General features: G+C 37.0%; 1 protein-coding gene across 7 annotated transcripts in view; it reads left to right on the forward strand.

The window, feature by feature from the left end:
- Window positions 1–19,026, forward strand: part of LIPC (lipase C, hepatic type) — a 77,384-nt gene that overhangs the window by 48,902 nt on the left and 9,456 nt on the right. For all 7 annotated transcript variants that reach the window (XM_086849035.1, XM_023934094.2, XM_086849037.1 and 4 more), the window contains 3 exons: window positions 14,669–14,856; window positions 16,428–16,607; window positions 18,062–18,179. In XM_086849035.1, the coding sequence (XP_086705161.1) occupies window positions 14,669–14,856; window positions 16,428–16,607; window positions 18,062–18,179 (486 nt within the window). The remainder of the gene's footprint in view (window positions 1–14,668; window positions 14,857–16,427; window positions 16,608–18,061; window positions 18,180–19,026) is intronic.

Here is a 19,026-nt window from a genome sequence, read left to right on the forward strand (position 1 = left end):
TGATATGAATGTTTACTGCATATTATCACAGCTTGGAAGGGATGGACCAGAGGGAAAAGGAAATTATGCAATCAACTGGAGAGAGGAGACATGGAAAACAAAATATTTTGGCAGTGTATAATACATTATCACCTTCTGTGACTTAGCCACATAAACTATGACTATTATAGATTTGTTTTTATGTAAAAACTTAGCTCTGAGAATTCTAGGTTGAGCTCAAATTCAGTGCCAAATAACAAGACTGATAAATTCACCTACTTGGGGTTCCGGGCATGACATGAAGAGGTAAATAATTCTATTTATCTGTAGTGTTTATCTTCTGACTGTAGTACCAGTCTGATCACTAGAGATTAACAAAATGATGGCTTAGAAATGAATGAAAGCCTTGGGATAATTAAAGAGCTTTTTGTTGTTTAATAAAAGTGCACAATTAGAAATTATTTCTGGGCACAGAAGTTTGATAAATTGATATTACTGCTTGCTAGATGATGACAATAAAATGCAAGGGTATTTATAACTTTTTTCTGTATATCTATAGTGAAAATATTCTAATGTCCACAGTAGAACTGAGTGAGCACAACACCCAAGCCAATATACCTGATCTCCATTTGAAAGTGTAAGGAACAAAGAATAAATATCAGTAGGGAGTTTTCCAGAAGTTAGTGAACAACTGCATGCATGTGTCTTGGGCCATGAAAAAAATTCTTGGTCAGTCAATGATTACTGCCTGTAGCACTCCACCCATTTTTATCATTTCCTGACAGCTACCACTTTTATCTAACTCCTGTAGGAGATCACGTAAACATGCCCGAATTTCTTTCAAGCAGTATAAATTAGACCAGTTTAAACAGTTAAAACAGGTGATGTGAGGTAACCTAGCTGTTCCTCCTTGCAGTAAAGGGGCAACATTGGAGCATTGGTAGCAGAATGGTAAGGGTGGTAATTCCTGGCAGGTGGGAGGTGACAAAAAGCTGGAGGTGGTAACCTCTTTGCTGGTACAGATGGTTGCAGACAAGGATGCCAGTCCAGTGCTGTAATATGATCTGAATACACTCTAAAGCACATTTAGGTTCTTATATACAAAGGAAATTCTGCATCCAAATAGTTTTGTTTCTATTGTTACAAAAGCTTTTTTTAGAAAAAGAAAAAAAATATTTTTAAACCACAAAGTGAATTTTTATATAGTGAAAAAAAGGAAGCCTTCTGGAAGAACCTTTAACTACTGTTTTACACAAGATTCCCTCCCATTTTGTGTCTTTAATTCTCTGCATATGAATAGCAGTTCCACTTTCTTTGCCCTACAAAATATGACAGATTCTAGATAAAACATGCCAACCAAAGCCAGAAGCATGAGCTATGGTGTTATGTGCACCACCTATGCACAATATGGTAAAGCAGCTTTAGACAAACTAAAGTAGTTAAGAGAACAATGCAGAAAGGTAATCCCCATATTTGTGCATTCAGGTTTCCAGCTCCCCATTATTGCTGTCTCCCCCAGTCCCAGAGAACCAGAGCTCCAACACTTTGATGGGCAGTGTCTCCCAGCTCTGGAGTGTCCATGCCCAGAGAATTTACAGGAACAAGCTCAGCCTTGTCCCTCACTGTGGGCCCTAATGCAGCTGTTTGACGCCCTTATGTGTCACATCCATACTTTGCACAGAGGGGCTGGAAAAATCTGCCACTCTGGCACTGTCCTGGTGCTTTTTGTAGGTTTGCTGTGTTCAGCAAGGGCAGCTGTTCACCAAGCAGCAAAAGTGGCTATCTGGCTGTTCAGCTGAGGCACTGATCTCTCTTCTGGCCATGTGAGATGGCTGTTCTGGATTGATAACAAACTGCTCTTTTTCCCCACACCGCATTCACGAAGCTTTTTGGCTGTGTTGTGCTCTCAAGCACTACAGAGGAATGTCTTATTATGTTTTCTCAGCCGCTTCAGAGAAGTTTCACATTGTTGCCCAAATACAATTGGTCTGTAACTATTTGGAGAATTTTTAACTTCTGAGGCTACAAACTCTGTGCTAGGCAAATGAATACAGGGATTATAAAATCAGCTTTCCAAGTACTTTCAGAGATACCTTTTCTTATGCTAATAGAAAAATAAGAAAAGGTTTAAGTGGGCTGTGATATTTTTCACAGAACAATTTTGAGTAAATTAAAATGTAAATTTTTCTACAATCGCTGCTTTTGGGTGACAAACCTTTTGCTTAAGTCTTTAGATGCACCCTGCTTCCATTTGATTTTCACATTTGGAGGTTTGGAAGAATTTGCCTGATCAGTTCTGTGATCTCTTTTCTTATTCCTTACGCTGACTTATGCAGTTTTTGCAATAGTCTTTTTAGCTTGCTAAGCCACCAGCAAACTAGCCCAGTAGAAAGAAAAATTAATTTCCACATGTTGGCTGAGTGAACTGAATCAAATGAGTGCAAGAATCATGGCCAAACTGCTCAGGTATGGGGAATTGGGTCCTCTGAATTTTCCATTATCACCTCCATGGGTGTACAATTCTCAGGACAATTCCATGGGTGTACAGTTCCTGGGACCAGGCCTGGGCTCTGCCTTGGGAGCTGGGGTTCCTCCCTCACCAGCAAAATCTTCCTGAGTCTCATGTGCGTCCAGAGCAAGGTCTGACAGTGCACAGCCTGGCAAAGCTTGGTGTCACAACACCCTACAGGAGACAGCACACATCCCTGCTCAGCAAAACTCAGCAAAGAAAAGCTTATGAACTTAAAGAGTTAAGAATATGAACTTGATTTAGAGGGACACATACCTAAAGATCCCAGAAGTGAAGTTTAAGGACATGAAAAGGATGTAAGTCAAATTCATAAAAAATTTTGCTAAATTGTTTTGATTCTCAGGGAAACAAAAAACGGATTCCCTAATCTTGGATGGTTGGTAATATTCGCCACAATGAGGCTCCAATGCTGAACAGGCCTCCAGGTACAACTACAATGCAAATAACTCTGAGTTACTAGATTTAGGGAAATGACTCTGCTGTACTAATATGTACATTACATGGATTATTTATGAGTCCAGAAAGTCTTGTTAAATTAATATCTTAAAACACAAGTAGAATATAGACAGGCTCAATCTAAAAATTAACATTTAGGAAGAATAAGGTAGCATAAACACATCCACTTCTTCTTCTTCTTCTTCACATTGCTCACAATATTTAAATTAATCTCTTCAAAGAGAAATTTACAGGCTTTTTGTTACCCGTGCTCTTGTGAGATCAATTCTGAACATCTTCCCTTGCAACATCTGGCAACTGTATTCTTGACTTTGCATGTGTTTTCCAGACTGTCAGATTTAATATATTCATTGTTTAAATGATTCCATACTCCCCTTTAAGTTTATGGAGGATTCCTCTGTTTTAATCCCAGCAAATATCACAATCAAAATCCCTACTGCTAAAGATGAGACCTCATTTTGCAAAATGAGCCTTAGTGTCCATCCTTTTGGAAAGGTTTAATGCTTCAAACTTATAAACACCACAAGCTTATAGTAAAATTTAATATTGCCCAGGGATGTTGATTTTTTTTTTCCACTAAAGCAGATCCATTCTGCTTTGCAAAGCAAAGCAAACTTGGCCTCAGCATACTTTCATGGTGCTGCCCTGTTGGATTCCGTTGAACAACTCCTGGTGACAGAACACAAGGCTGCTTCATTAAACATCCACCAGCAAATCTAATGTGTGAAAAATTTCAGCAACTCATTCATAGTTCATCTAGTTTATGATAAATTTCTCATCAACAAGACATCACAAGCAGAGATCAAAGAAACTCCAGGGAATGATTTCTCTTCTGAAATTCCTAACTTGTGAAGGTGGAAAGTCTAAAGAGAATGAGCAAGGGCAGCTGATGAAATAATAAAGTTTTTATTTCCAACTATGGAGACTAGTTATAAAATAAAACCCCATCCCAAGTAGGAAAACAATGCAAATGGGGGAGAAAATGTATTTTTGCTTTACCTACGGTATTAGCATCAGGAACATGTTGTTCACAAAAAAGGTTTGCCTGATTGGGAGACTGACGTTTCCTGTTCACAGACCAAAAGCCGCATGAACAGAAGCATCCCTGGGTTGTTCTACCCCTGCAGAACCCTTTGTCTGCCCCTGGCTTTCAGTTCATTCTGCTGTCCATTCCTGCTTAATGCAAATTATTGGGAGTCACTTTTTGGAACAGGAATACCAAATTTCCAAATAATACTTGCAGATCATACATTGATTTTCCCACTTGTTTGGCAATAGGTTTAGCACAATAGGTTTAGTTAAGTGTGCTTTCAGATATCCTAAAAATCAAAGACATTAATAATCATACTGTTGTTCACTTTGGAACACAGTGATTTTTTTCATCAATTTCTTTGTGTTCAAAATATGGAAAGCAACTCAAATCTTCCCAGTTTGGTTCATGTCAGTCTACAACTGCCAAAAAAAGTCATATAAATAAAAAATAATCCAACTGAAAATTAATGTTAAAAATTTTCCTTCGATGTTGCTTTTACTGTTGCAAAATTCAAATACCTAGGACCACAGGAACTGAAATAACAGATATAACCAGAGACACCCTAAAAATCTCATCAGAGAGATAACAACAAATTTATCTTGAAAATTAGTGGCTGACTTATGCCTTGAAGCATTTTGAAGGTTATCCAACCTACTGCAACTGTTCAGTTCACATGTGCTTCATCTGTATTAAGAACCATGCTCTGGGCCTGGAAAAAGTGCTCAGCAATGCATGGATGCACAGCAAAGATTTAGAAATTGGATATTTTATGTATATGGTCTCTGAATATTAAACACTTGACTCTTCTAAGACAAATGTCCAAAGTAATGTTTCATTCATATTAAATGCTGTAATAATGAGGGGAATGTCATATGCTTTATTAGGTGCATGTAAACATTGTAGTATTTATAAAATGCATTTAACACCAATGTATATAATTTTTTTAATATACATGTTTCTATGTGTGTATGTACTTTACACACACTATGTAAGATAATTATATAAATCACATAGCTCTAATGGACAAGTATGAGCCAAATTATACTCTAACATAGCATTATGCTGTTACATAGCACTATTTTGCTGCCCACTAATACATATTTACTGCTACTGTTTTGGTCTTGAAACCCCTTAAAAACCTACACATTTTGAAGTTAGCAGAAACAAAACAAATATTTTTTTTTCTGCCCATCTCAAATTTGGAGTTCTGCACCCAAACCTCAAATACTGCCAGAAGCCCAGAACCTGAATTCTCCCCATCACTGCAGTAACAGGTTAAAATTGCAGCACTGCGTGCCCTTGCAGTACTGCCAAAAGGCAGCTTTATTTCACTTGAAATTGAGATTTAAGGCTTTGAGTGAGACACAAATCACATGTCTAGCCATCTAACTCACTGGACCTTAGCATCATGACTTTTAAAAAACAGTTTTTATCATTTTATACATATTTTCCCTATGACTGGAATCATGATGTGCAAAGGTGTCTGGTGTTATGGGTAAAAGGGATAAAACTGCAACTAGAAGTTTTCTGTGTTGTTAATACTTTTAGTGGCATTTTGCAATGTACTATGCAGATTGTATCAAGTATTCCACAAAATGCTATCTTCTGTAATAGTTTTCACAGGACTCCTGAAAAGGCCTGCAGATCTCAACAACTTTCCCAACTTAAGTAATGGCTCACCTCAAACTTACACAGACAAATCTTTGTAGGAAACAGTTGTGAGGCCCCTTTTATTAAAAGAGAAGTGCACTACAGTACTAAAAAAATGTACTTGAGCAATTCTTTGTGAACTATTGTTATACCCTGGGCTCTGTTCATCTATACAAGGAAACTTGTCAAAAAAATTGCATGACAGCATTTATAAAAGTTCTTAGACTAGTTCTGTAGACAGAATGTACTTAAAATACATCCCAAGTAAATTCTTTTTCCTCTTAAACAGTTTAATTTTAAAACAAATTCATTCAGTATTTGACAAAAAGTCTAAAAGACAGAATTTCATGTAAATAACTTTTGTAAACAGTGTGCACTGCAGAAGTTTTAGAAGAAATACCTACACGCATCTACTGTAAAAGATCAGTTTGGACAAATTCAGGATACACTTAAAATTATCAAAGCCTTTTAATACCATATCAATGAAACCAACAAACTCTTGCTTAGATGAACACACCTAGTGATTGTCAAAGCAAAAAGTTTTTATCTGCTGCAAAAACAGGATTTCCCCTCAGTTATTTTGGCATAACTAAGGCTTTCAGACAAAAACAATAAAACAAGACAATTCTATATTTTAAAAAAAATTATAAAAAAAAAATCAAAGGTCATAAAGGAAAAAAACAGGAACTTATTGGAGAGGCAAGAGAAAAAGAGATAAGAAGAAAGGGAGGAGAGGGAAATTAAAGCAAAATAAAGCTCCCAAGAACATATCCTTTAAAATTCTCTCAGTATTTCCTCTAAGACAGAGGTTTCTTGGAAGTAGAAAAATTTTAAGGGACCAGATGCCAAGTTACCACTTAGACTGAGACATTTGGATGCTTAGTCCTAGTCCCTGAATGGAACAAAGCCCACTTTGGTAGCCTGAGATTTAATTCTATTCAACCCAGGCAGATTCCCCCACTTAACAAGGCTTGAGTATCCACTTTCCCTCTCTTTCTACCTCCTTTCCACTGCAACATTCAATCATCTTCCAGGCCCTGCTGACCTCTCATTTCCCCACTGCCTTTCTGCAAACAGAGACAGTCCTATTTGTCTCCTTCTGAATACCAGAAGGCTGCCAAGCATAAATATTCACAAGGGGAGTTTGGTGGGATAGCCACTACCAAAAATTCATAAACAAAAAATAAACAAATAAGTAAATAAACCCACAATTCACTAGCTTTGTGCAGACAAGGCTGGTTGTACATATGACTGTTATACACCCACCACTCCCCACATCAGCTCTGCCTTCCAGGGAATAAATCTATTATCCAGCAACCTGCCCTGCAGGGTTGTTCCATGGCCCAGGACGGGAGTTTTACTCAGCAATGCCTTCCTGTGCTAATATTCTAAAGATGCTGATATTTCTCTCTTCTCATTATTCTGGTTTTGTTTTGTGTTTTTCTGAACTTTAAACACATTTCTTAGTCCATGTATTTAACTTCTCCTCATACTATGGAATGCTGTGATCCAGAAGTCATGCTGGATTTCTGACAGTTACCAGCAGGAAAGTGATTTCACTGCAGAATCACAACAAAAAAAGGCTGGCCATAAGAAGAAAAGGAACTCCCACTTCCAGCATAGCTACCCTAAAATACAGCTCAAAAAATGTCTTACCTATTTCAAGACAGTCTATCTTTTTAAATCAAAATTTACACCTGTCATGAGAGTACCAGCATATGGGAAATGGTTCCAAGGGATATGCACATAAGTAATAGAGGTTTTTGCCTGGTCCCTTGGTGAGAAAAACAAAAAAACTGAGAAAAACAATGTTCTAAATGATGATGTTATAAGCAAGTATATGCACAGCTTTGAATCCTTTGATCTAGATTTCCTGTTTACCTCTTGTCCATCTCTCCCAGGGTAAAATCTGACTTGACTTTTTAAGACCTGAGCAGGATAATATTTTTCATATCCCAGGAACATTTTCCTGCCCAAACTAGATAAAAAGCCAAAACTTCACAGTAACAAAATTGCAGATTAAAACTTCAAAGATTTTGACATAAATTAGCCTAAATATGCTGTTGGTCAATTCTGATTTCAGCATTATTTTTTAATTACTTTAGATTAACAACTACTTCCAGATAATTAATAATGCTGAACAGGAAGTATTTACACTGATAAGCTGGATGTGAAAAGGAATTAAAAGTTTTCAATGGACACATTTTCCAAAAGCTATTATTTTTCACAAGTTGTTTGTTCTAACAACCAGCCAAAATGTAAGTCAAAAGTAATGCCAGGTAGAGCTCTACATCAAACATGTTGTGATGCAACCCAGGCCCTCCCAGTTCAACCCTCAAGAGTGGTTGCCAAAAGGAGGTGCACACTCAGCAGGGAGAGTCTGTACACACAGCACTTCCCCCAGCTCAGCTCCCAGATCTCCTGACTCAGCAGAGCTGTTTAGGTGCTCAGGAATCCTCACTGAATTTCTCTTAGGCACTTCCAGTATCCAAGTTTGGAAACAGTCTGGAGGGTGGGTGTTATTTCTTTGCCTTCTGTTCTAATCTTCACTTTGATAATTGATTCTAAATAAAGGAGATGTGAAAAATAAGTTTTGAAATTTCACATACTAAGGGAGGTTTTACATGAAAGAGAAAGAGTAAATTAGTATGGCACAAGAATCAAAAAGAGGTAGTTCTTTAGAGAATTTTGGAAAAACCCAGTGTTCAAAAACAATGACAGTAAAGCAAATTCAAAAAGAAGTGGGAAAAAAATACATATTCTGGTACTTTAACACGTATAAATAAAAAATAGATAAATCAGAGAAAAGCAAAAGGATAACCTATTTTTTTTTTCTCTTAAAGGACATGTTCCACTGCATTTTATTTCTCCCTCTTTTGAAGGCATTAAATAGAAATGTATTATTTGAATCATAAATGATTTGAGAGTTATCTCTAAATAGCTGAGACACACAACAGCAAGTGGAAAACAAAACATGCTATTTGATCTGTTTTGCCATCTTTTGCAAGGTTTCCTAGCAAGACTTTTGTTCAATGTTCTCATTTTACTCTCCAGATCCCCAAATTGTCCCACTTAAGGCACTTTGAGGAACTGACACAGTTCCTGTCTCCATCACCTGACCAAATGCATCCAGGAGAGGCAATTTCAAATAAACAGCAGCACAAGCTATATAACTGACCAAGTTCTTTTATCAAATTCTTTAATACAGGCAACTTCTGAAAGTAGTTTACAAAATTTGGCTTCTGGTAGATATTGGATGGGTCAGATTTTCAAAGAAAACAAGAAGGTATCCTCTGCACTGTAATGGTAAAGAGCACAGAGAGGCAGAATCATCCCCAATAAGCACAGAGCTGATTTCTGACCAGGCACCTCACACATCTTCCACTGAAGGTGCCATTGCCTCATTAACAAAACCTGAATTTTGGATTGGCCTCTTTCCAGACACATCCTTCTCCAGTTTCAAGACACACTAATGGCACCTCCCAGTAGCACTGTCTGGATGGTTTGAAAGCCAGGACACACACAGAGAAGGCATTCAGTATGAAAGGTGCAATTTTATGTGCTCTCCTCTTGGATTTCCCAACAGAGAGTTAAAAGTGTGTTATCAGAGGGATAACAACAGTTAGGTAATCATCTCTACTCTCCCTCTGTGGCTGTTTGGGTACAAACTACACTCACGGTGAGTTTAACTCACCTTTGGCATGCCTGCATGCACACAGGACAAGAGAAACAAGAAATGACAGCTCAGAATACTTTCCAGACAGAGAATCTAATTATTCATCTAATACCTACTCATATCTAATCTCATCATTCATTTAAACTTGAAGAGAAAGGGAAGCTTTTTTCAAAACATCTTTTTCTAAACAGATGTTTAAGCCAATTGTCATAACCTTGTCATGCTTTTTTGCTTTTTTTTCATTCATTCTTTGCTGAGTGATATCTACTTTTCATTCGGCAAGGTGAGCAAGTTAAAGAGAGTGAAAATACAAAGGAATTACATAAGGATATGACAAAATTTAAATACAATAGACCTTAGTTTTGACTGTTTTATCTTGCATGGGACTCTGGAGCAATCAAAAAGGCCTAGGATCCTCTCTCTCCATCCCACCCCAAAAATAAAATTGCATGTTTCAGAGTTCTCCCCTAAGAACTACATGTGATGGAATTATCAACCATTAGTTAGTTTATGACATCCAAAAACCTTGAAGTGACAGGAACAATAAAAATCAACTAAAAAAGGAAAGCTCTACAGGAAGAATTTGTCAAACTGAGAGACTTGAACACTGCCAAGATATTATCTCTTCTTATAAGTACAAAAAAAAAATCTTGCTATTGGAAAGGGGGGGATCTGTGATATATTCCACTTTCCATGGCACAAACAAAATCATTAGCACATCACTGCCTTTGCTCAATTTCACAACAGAATTTTCTGGTCCTTGGGAATTGTTGTGTCACTTGTTTCTGCAATATATTGGATACTGGTGACACTAAAATATGATTACAATACATAAGAACTCTTGGATGCATTTCCTTGTAAACAGGAAAAGCCATCCAAAAGATACAGGAGGTTTATCAGGGCTCAGACAAATCCACTGATGACCATGGAGGGAGGCTGCTGCTGGGGTCACAAGGCAGCCAGGACCTGCAAATAGCAGTGCCTGTTCACACACTGATGTGTGATTTTTATGTATTCTTAACATGCCAAGAGCCCAAATTTCAACTTCTGTTCAGATTTACTTAATTAACTTTTCAATTGTTTAAGGATTAGGTGAGAGCCACTGAAATATCCTCTTCAATTTAAGTTCCATGAGAGGAAGAAGGATGCTGAACATTATTTTTCTTAAGTGGAAAAGCTACTTTCCTTACTTGGAAATACCAATATTTTTATGCTGTACTGTAAGATGAACTTAAAGTATATGACTTAGCAAACACTAAAATTTTGCTTTAAACATTAGATAGTTCTACTATACTTCATCCTCATTACTTCACATGTTTAGGCAATTTTTGTGCTACAAAGCAGATATTTTGCAGGTGTATTTTTATACCTAAGACACAATACATAAATATATTTCAATTGTGGATCTCTCCCCCGTAAAAGCATAGGATATTTATAGTTTCAAACCCTGGACAGCATCTAGACCTTTGTCTAGTTTCCAGCAGAGTTTTCATTAACAAGTTTAAAGCAGTGCTACCACATCTGGAAATTTCAGAATGGACTCCAAAATTCTGTATTTAGGAACACCTTCTTATCTTTTGGGGTGATTCAATCCAAGTCAGTCCAGTCTCCTGGATTAACCTGCTTATTTTGTTCAACTGGGATTCTATCTTCATTTTACTTTTGAATAAGAAAATATTATTATCTCAGGTCAAATGTAAAAATGCTCTAGGTTTGTCTGCCCAAAACTAACTCCAAAACATTTTACAAGAATCTGCTATGTTACAATGAAGTTGTGTTTACAAACCCAGCTTTCAGTCTTTACTGCACCTCAAAGAAACATTGTTAATATAAAGGTAAAGGGCTGAACCTCCTTTTCAGGGGTGTGAAGAATTCACAATAGCTTCTCTTGCTACTGATCACTGTGCTGTTCTGTGGGAAGGTAATCCATGGAAGCACATAGATCAGTGTGGCCACACTGCATTGCCTTTGCTGAAAGAATTCATGTCAGAGTAGAATCTTCTGAGAAAAAGTAAGGAAATTAAGTCAGCAACCTGCTCACCTGGCATTTTTCCAAAGCACAATTCTTTGGAGGCCCAGAGAGCTCTCTGCACGCTTTACTGTAATTACCATGAAAAAAATCTTGAGCAGTTGAATTGTGTTGTTTTTGCAATCTGACCTATGAAACTTCCCAGTTCCCTGAGGCCAAGTCTCTGAGTCACTGCTATGACACCTTCAGCAAAAGTCTGTTGTGGAAACCAGGCTTCAGACACTATTTGCTTCTCCAAGTCATTACACAGATTAATAGATTGAAGTAGTTCCTTGTTGAATAACACATCCAATCCTAGAGGAACTTTTAACTTTTGATAGCCAAGATGTTCAAGCAGTATTTTTAATCCCCTCTCCCAGATTTACCAGCAAAACAATGCTCAGCCATTAAAGCACTGCAGCACTTTCCAGCCAGTGTCTAAAGAAAACAGCTTTTAGTCAGACTTGTTTTCTGTACGATGTACAAACAGTACAGAGTGACAAAGCGCCTTTGCATTGCACAAACACTGAGAGAGCAAAAAGAAAATGAAAACAAGGCATTAAACAAAGAAAGGATGTGTACAATGGAACAAGCACAAGCTACTTTTTTTTGTTGTTTGTTTTTCTTTTTATGCTAGAAATAGAACACAATGCTTATTTTTGTGTAGAGCCTACTCACCAAAGGCTAAATAAACCAGACGTTAAGAATATCAACATTATTAAAGCTCTTCTAATTTTCAGCTCTTTATGTAGATTCACCCTTTACTGATATTACTTCAGAAACTAAGTCCTCTGCAGGAGAAAAAAAAAATCCAACAGAAATTCTTTAAAGTGGACATTGTAAGAGAGGTGTGATCAGACTTAGTCCTATGACAATTAAAACTGTCCTGAATGGAAAATGCGAGAGACTGAAGCTATGAATTTTATCAACCAAACCTTCTGTAACTTTGAAGCTTTTTAAATTCCAGCTTGTGTACAAGGCTGAATAAATTTCTTCAATAACATCTCCCATGCTATGAAACATAACATTGCCTGTTCATTGGAACCAACAATAATTAGCAACAAATAGAAAAGAGTGCCCATCCAGTGCAGGTCAGCTTAGGAGTTTTCTTGCCAGAACTGCCACACACTTAAACAAATTAAATATGTGTTTTATCATGTCTTATCATTATACTGAAATTAAACCTGGAATAATGTTTGTAACAACTGATTTGGCAAAAAGACAGTCTAACCTAAACCCAGCACATTTCCACACATTGGATCACAAGATGCTACTATTGCAGATATTTAAACAATGGAGTTTCATGTCACAACACACGTTTGCAGGAGAAAGACTCCCCTGTAAATGAATCACAAGTTCCTTGTAAAATACCAAAATCTCATCAAGACAACAACATCACAGAAAGCCAGGATAGATTTGCAGATACAATGCAGAAATGAAAAGTCTATGATTTTAGGTATTCTCTAAAAACATCTACAGGCATAAGAGTTTCAATGTACAAGGAAAAAAAAAAAAAAAAAAAAAGGAAATGTGTTGTCTTAGAAGACAAAATACAATCTTTCTGATATTAATGTTTTATTGAAGAACTTTTATGCAAGAAAAATAAGAACTAAAATTTAACTAATTTCAGTGATGTTACAAGACAGATAATTTTAACTTCTCATTGAATCAAATATTTAATTTTCATCTCCAGTAATATTTCATTACTTGTTAGGTCTAATTAAAACAAAAGCCTCCTCCCTGACCATTTCAGTGGTGCTGGTGAACAGCTGTTGCAGATGGAATTGATGGAACCTGAACCACCAACTTCATTTGAAATTAAACTACCAGTATCATTTCTCTGATTTATTCACTACCAATTATTTACAGACTTCTTGAAAAGTGCCCACAATATCCCCACATCTTTCTCACAGATGCACCTGGCAACAAGAGCTATGCATACTGTTCTGGATGTGGTTAACAAAGGCCTAAACTTACAACTGACATCCTCTCTTCCTACCAAAACCTTGATGCATCTTGGAATTATCTTTTCCTTTCTCGCAATCAAATGACAACAGTGACTTATGGTCAGTTTTGTTATTGATTACTTCAGTCAAGTTTTTTTATCATTGTGTCACTTCCAATTTATGAGTCTCATTTATAGAGAAATTCCTACCAACTGTATGACCCTGCACTCCATAGCAGGAGATTTCTACCAGTTTCTCTTGCTGTATTTTCAAGTTGTCATCTAGCTCTTAACATTTAATGGTTTGGTCTTCTCACTATTAGCAAGGGCCTCACATGTTTTGTCAGCCTTGTACCTTTCCTGTTGCTTCTTTAATGGAAATATTAAAACAAGATTAGCTTAAAAACTGTCCCCAAGGAAATCCATTAGTAAAATCTCTCCAATCTAAATGTTTCCTCTCCAATACTAGAAAGTATAACCTCTTTCTTATCTAGTTCGTCACATTTTCTCTTCCACTAAACCCCATTTTTTCTAGCTTCAATAATATTTATTACATGGAGTTTTTTCAGCTAAATAAATATTCTGAGGTCTCACTAGACAGGCTTGTATGTCACAAGGTGCTTTTTGTAAGCTTGTGCTTTATTTTATTCTATTTTTCTGCAATTGCTCTATATTTTATGGGTTTTCTTTCTAAGCTCCTGATGTCGTAAGACCACAGTTCACACTGCCCTCGCTTTCTTACTTGACATTTCTGAAAATGCTGTCTTAAAATGCACCAAGCTATTTTATCTAAAATCAAAATCATCAAAAATATTACAACTAAAAGTAAAAGATTTCATCTTGCCTTTTCAGAGGACGAAAAAAAAGCATGATGTGGTCTAATAGTTTTAAGCAGCCACCCAGGTCTCTAAGCAGTTACAACCCTGAATAAAATGGTTATTTTAGTGTAATGATGCTTGCTCAGCAATTACTAGCAAATACACATCAGTAGAAATGCTCTGCAGAGTTAAGAGCCTCTGAATGTTCCTGTCTGTGCATGCACTCCGTGGTCCATCATCACACCTGTACTGTGATCTTACAATCCTTGTGCATTTATAGAGACCCACAGCAATCAGATCATTATTCCTGTGTAACTGTTACTGTTCAAATAGAGGGACTCAGAGGCACATCAAGACCATCTCAGACTTTGAAAGAGATCACTATTTTGACCCAAAATGTTCAGCTTAGGCCCAGCTGGAACAAGCAACAATTATACACAGGAAGAGTTCCAAGCTTACTCATTTACTGTTTTACAAACTGTTGCACTAGTGATTTTAGGTATTCTCTACTGAAAAACTCTTCAGGTTTTCAATTCCTTCCTATTATGACTGTTGTCACAAATTTCATTTCAGAGGCACTGGGATCACAGAGTGAACACACTACAGCAAAGAAATATCAGCGAAACTTAGAAACCAAATTTCGACTCTATACAGATACAGCTGAAGGCAGCTGCCGGGTTTTTGTCAATCAGTTGGAGACTCTTGACAAATGCGGTTTCAATGCCTCTCTTCCTCTGGTGATGATAGTCCATGGCTGGTCGGTATGAACTCACATTTTATTTTTAATTCATATTAAATCCCATTTGATATACTTTCCTTCTCATTATGTTACAGAAGCAACTTCAGAAGTAAGGTTGTGATAGAAAGATGATAGATTTCACTGGTAGCTATCATGGCTAGAAAAAATACAAAGTGGATATTCCCAACAGATTCTGAAGGAATGGTCTACAAGCAATTTCTCACACGGGACTCCCATACCAAGGATTAAATTCAGCCCTGGTTTAAAGCCAGCAGAGCTTGAACAAGTAGCTGAATTTTTAATGTGCTATGCCCTGGAGAGCTGAATACCAGTTTCATTTCTCTATGTTCACTGCCAGATATTTATAGACTTCTTGAATAGTACCCACAATATCCCCACATCTTTCTCACAGATACACCTTTAAAAAGAACTTCTCCACAAGCCCCTTCAGTTGAAAGCAGAGCCTTCAACATCCATGAATTAGCACTGAACTGCTTCTAGTTAAACCATAAAAAACCAATTCACCATAAAAAAATCTTTCTCAAAAGCATGCCAATACTAAGAGTGACTTTCCATCAGCTTCTCAGTTGGAGAAGGAACAAAAGAGTAGGCAGGATAAGAAACTGAGTCATTTTAACAGATCCTTGAATTCTCATAGAACCAATGGAATCACATAAGGTGGGACAATGGATCTTTCTTGCACATCTGCAAATATGCAGAGGAACTTTGAACACCCCCTGTGATGCATGTAACTCCCTTAGCAAATAACAGAGATATATTTAATTCCCTTAGTAAATAAAAGCCAAAGCTCACAAAGACAAATTTGTTCAAAACCTACACCCTCCTCAAACTATGGTCCTGAAGCTGCTATCACTGAAGTTCACCATTCGCATTAACTTAATTTGCAGAGGTTCTGGGCTCTTAGAGGAGTGTGTGTGGAAACCCAGACCTGAGACTCCCAAATTCTAATACACTAGAAGAGATAAGGCTATTTTATTAATTGAGTAAATACATACAACTAGAATAACAGTTAAGTCTGATAGATTAAATAAAAATTCTAGTCCATCAAATAAGAAACATGCTTTGATGCAACAAAATTGTAGCCAGGTATTCAAAAAGAATGACTCAAAACAAGCAGCTCTCAAAATGGAATGGCTAGAAACAACAAATGCCTACAGGTCTGCAATCCTCCAGCTTCCTGCCACCAATTCTTTTAGCTTATACTTACAAGGATAGCTGCTCTTGAATGGAATCACACATTTCCTGGGCATTTTTGTCTTTTAAACCAAAACTACTAGTTATCTCTGGATGAGTTGAAGTATTCAGGGACATAATTTTCACTTATAATAGTTCTATTACAAAACATACTCTATTATACCCTTATTATATTGACTTAATTTTTTTGGTCCACCAAAACCTAAAGATTCTCAGCACTGAAGCAGGCTGAAGTCTCTAAAATCTAGTTATCAACCTTAATCCCTCCCTACTCAGGTTTTTGTTTCCTTATGTTTTTCACAACAAATATTTGGCAGAGACTGCTTTCCCATAACAATGGTTTTCTTGTTATTTGGGTTTGTTCTTCAATTATAACAGGTGGATGGGATATTAGAAAGCTGGATTTGGAAAATGGCAGCAGCTCTGAAGTCTCAGCATAACCAAATGAACGTGATCGTTGCAGACTGGCTCACACTGGCTCACCAGCACTATCCCATTGCCGTACAGAACACACGCACCACAGGACAGGAGATAGCGCAGTTCGTGGAGTGGCTGGAGGTGAGAACTCCCAGACCAACACACGTTTTCTCTGGAAAAGATGTATTTACTTGTTCTTATACTTCCACAACCTTTCTGAAATAGTATGTTTGCTAATGCTTTCATTTCAGTCACTCACATTTCTTTAATGAAGTGCACATTTTTCTTCCACAAACTTTCATATGACTTCATAAAACTTTCATTATGCAAGAGGAAAAAACAAGTGGTTGTTTATGAAAATATTTTTGTGTGTCTTCAGAGGTGAGATAAGATTCCTGTCACTTACTCCTTCCTCCAGTATTGCAGGTAGTTACTCTTGTACTGTGATGTGATCCAGAATTCAAATATACCATAAATTTTCACAGCATTGAGTGTATCCAACCAGTAAATGCTCCTCACATTGAGAAGCACTCCTCCACAGTTTAACAGTTAAAATCCCTTCATTTCAACTCCTACAACTATCTTTCTGCTATCCTTCTGTCTGTTTACAGGCAAATAATTATTTCAAATTATTTCAAAGATTCTCAATGGATGTAACAAAACCTGAAGTGCCACACAACAGTTTAATAAAGAATAAACAATAAGTAAATATTAGTGCTCTTATTCCAAGAAATAATTGGGCATGATCAGTTACAGCCTCAATAGCATCCATTTCAGCAACATCTGACAAGAAAATTGGTCAGATCCTGTGATTTCTAAGAGCTGTCTTCCTCACAAGAAATCTGCCAAGTTTCACCTCATGTTCAGAAGAGATTGCTATTGAGACTGCACAGCCACTCCACTGGGACAGGCAACATCCACAAAGAAATCAAAAGTGAGGTTTGCCTTTCCTGCAAGCAAAATATGCCACATTTTTTCTTTACAAGTCAGAAAAACTTTGAGCCTTGCAGCTCAGGTGAAATGCTTAAGATGTACATAGCATTGATTAGGTAGAAAGAAGGGCAATTCTGCTTCAATAGGTTTGTTACAAATCAGACGCACATCTTTGTACATTGCTGTTTCATTTAACATGTCTGATCAATATTTTAATCCCTTTAGTTTGGCTTCTACTAGTACCTCAGGCAAAAAAAAAAAACCAAGGCACTTTTTATAGAGGATTGTTTTACGCCAAATTTAAAGAACAGAAATCCATTTTATAATCATAGGAAAGCCAAATGCTGCAGACAAAAGGCAGTGAACATCTGCATCGAATGACTATTGCAACAAACAACAAAAATTCCACTGTGTTGATGGTTTCCCTGTGCGTAGAAGGTAAGTGGCAGTGCCCAGAAGTGTGGCATTTTCCTGCTGCATGAAAAGGAAGGAATAACACTCAGCCAATAGAAATTTACTGAATGATTCATGCACCTCATTCAACCACCATCAACATACAAATTTCTTGTGTTATAATTCACAGTATTCTTAGCTTGTAATAGATATTTCACTGTTTACTTTTCACATTTCTTCATCTAAATCAAGCTGCCACTATATTCCAGGAATCCGTTCAGTTTTCCAGAAGCAATGTTCATCTAATTGGGTACAGCCTAGGAGCTCATGTTTCAGGATTTGCTGGAAGTTTCATCAATGGTACAAAAAAGATTGGAAGAATTACAGGTAAAAGATTGATACTTTTAAGAAAAATAACAGTCAACCGAATCAAGTTATGAAGATATTTGACATATTAACCTCATATTGACAATTAGCTGTTGAACAGCAGTATTCAGCACAGTTTAGAAGTTTCATCTCATTGATTTAGAAATTAGATTTAGAAAACTTAATGAAAATATTTTTGAAAATTAAGTCTCATAGCATTTCTATCTTTGAACTTTCCTATCTCAGTCTAAACTTTGACATACAGAACACACAAGCATGGGGACTATTAGAAATAATAAACAAAAGCCTCAAGCTGCAAGTTGCTTAAATTTATCTCTTATCCATTCTCAGTAACACCTTAAACTAAACGTTAACCACTAACCTTGGATCTTTAGCCACTGTCTTGACCCAAAGTCATTAAACTACTATTCATTGTTAGTGAGTAATTTAAGAAATATATTAAGGAAATTGTCTGACTGTGCTTGAGTTTTCAATTGTGAGACAGTGCCTATACAGTGAATTCAGAACAGCTCTCCTGTGGCAGAAATTTCAGGTCCCAAATGTGGGCTAAAAGTCAACCTTGTTGATGGTCTGGTGTCTTCCAAAGGACCTCTGAAACACATAACCTCTAGAGTTTGAAATAACAGAATTATGTAAAGGTCCCTCAAGTGACACTGGCAGCAAGCACAGTTTGTCTCTGACAAACACGCCTGTCTCTGGGCCTGTGTCCTTGTGCAGGTCCCAGTTAGTGTTTGTTACAGCGCCTGTGTTTGCTCTAGGTGTAACCACGTACACCCTCTGTGGGACAAGCGTTCTTATTGTTTCCATCAGAGAAAGACCTTGGAAAGTACCAGGTGCTGCCTGTTTT

The sequence above is a fragment of the Cyanistes caeruleus genome, chromosome 13 (assembly GCF_971803275.1).
Source record: "Cyanistes caeruleus chromosome 13, bCyaCae1.hap1.1, whole genome shotgun sequence".
NCBI classification, from domain to species: domain Eukaryota; kingdom Metazoa; phylum Chordata; class Aves; order Passeriformes; family Paridae; genus Cyanistes; species Cyanistes caeruleus.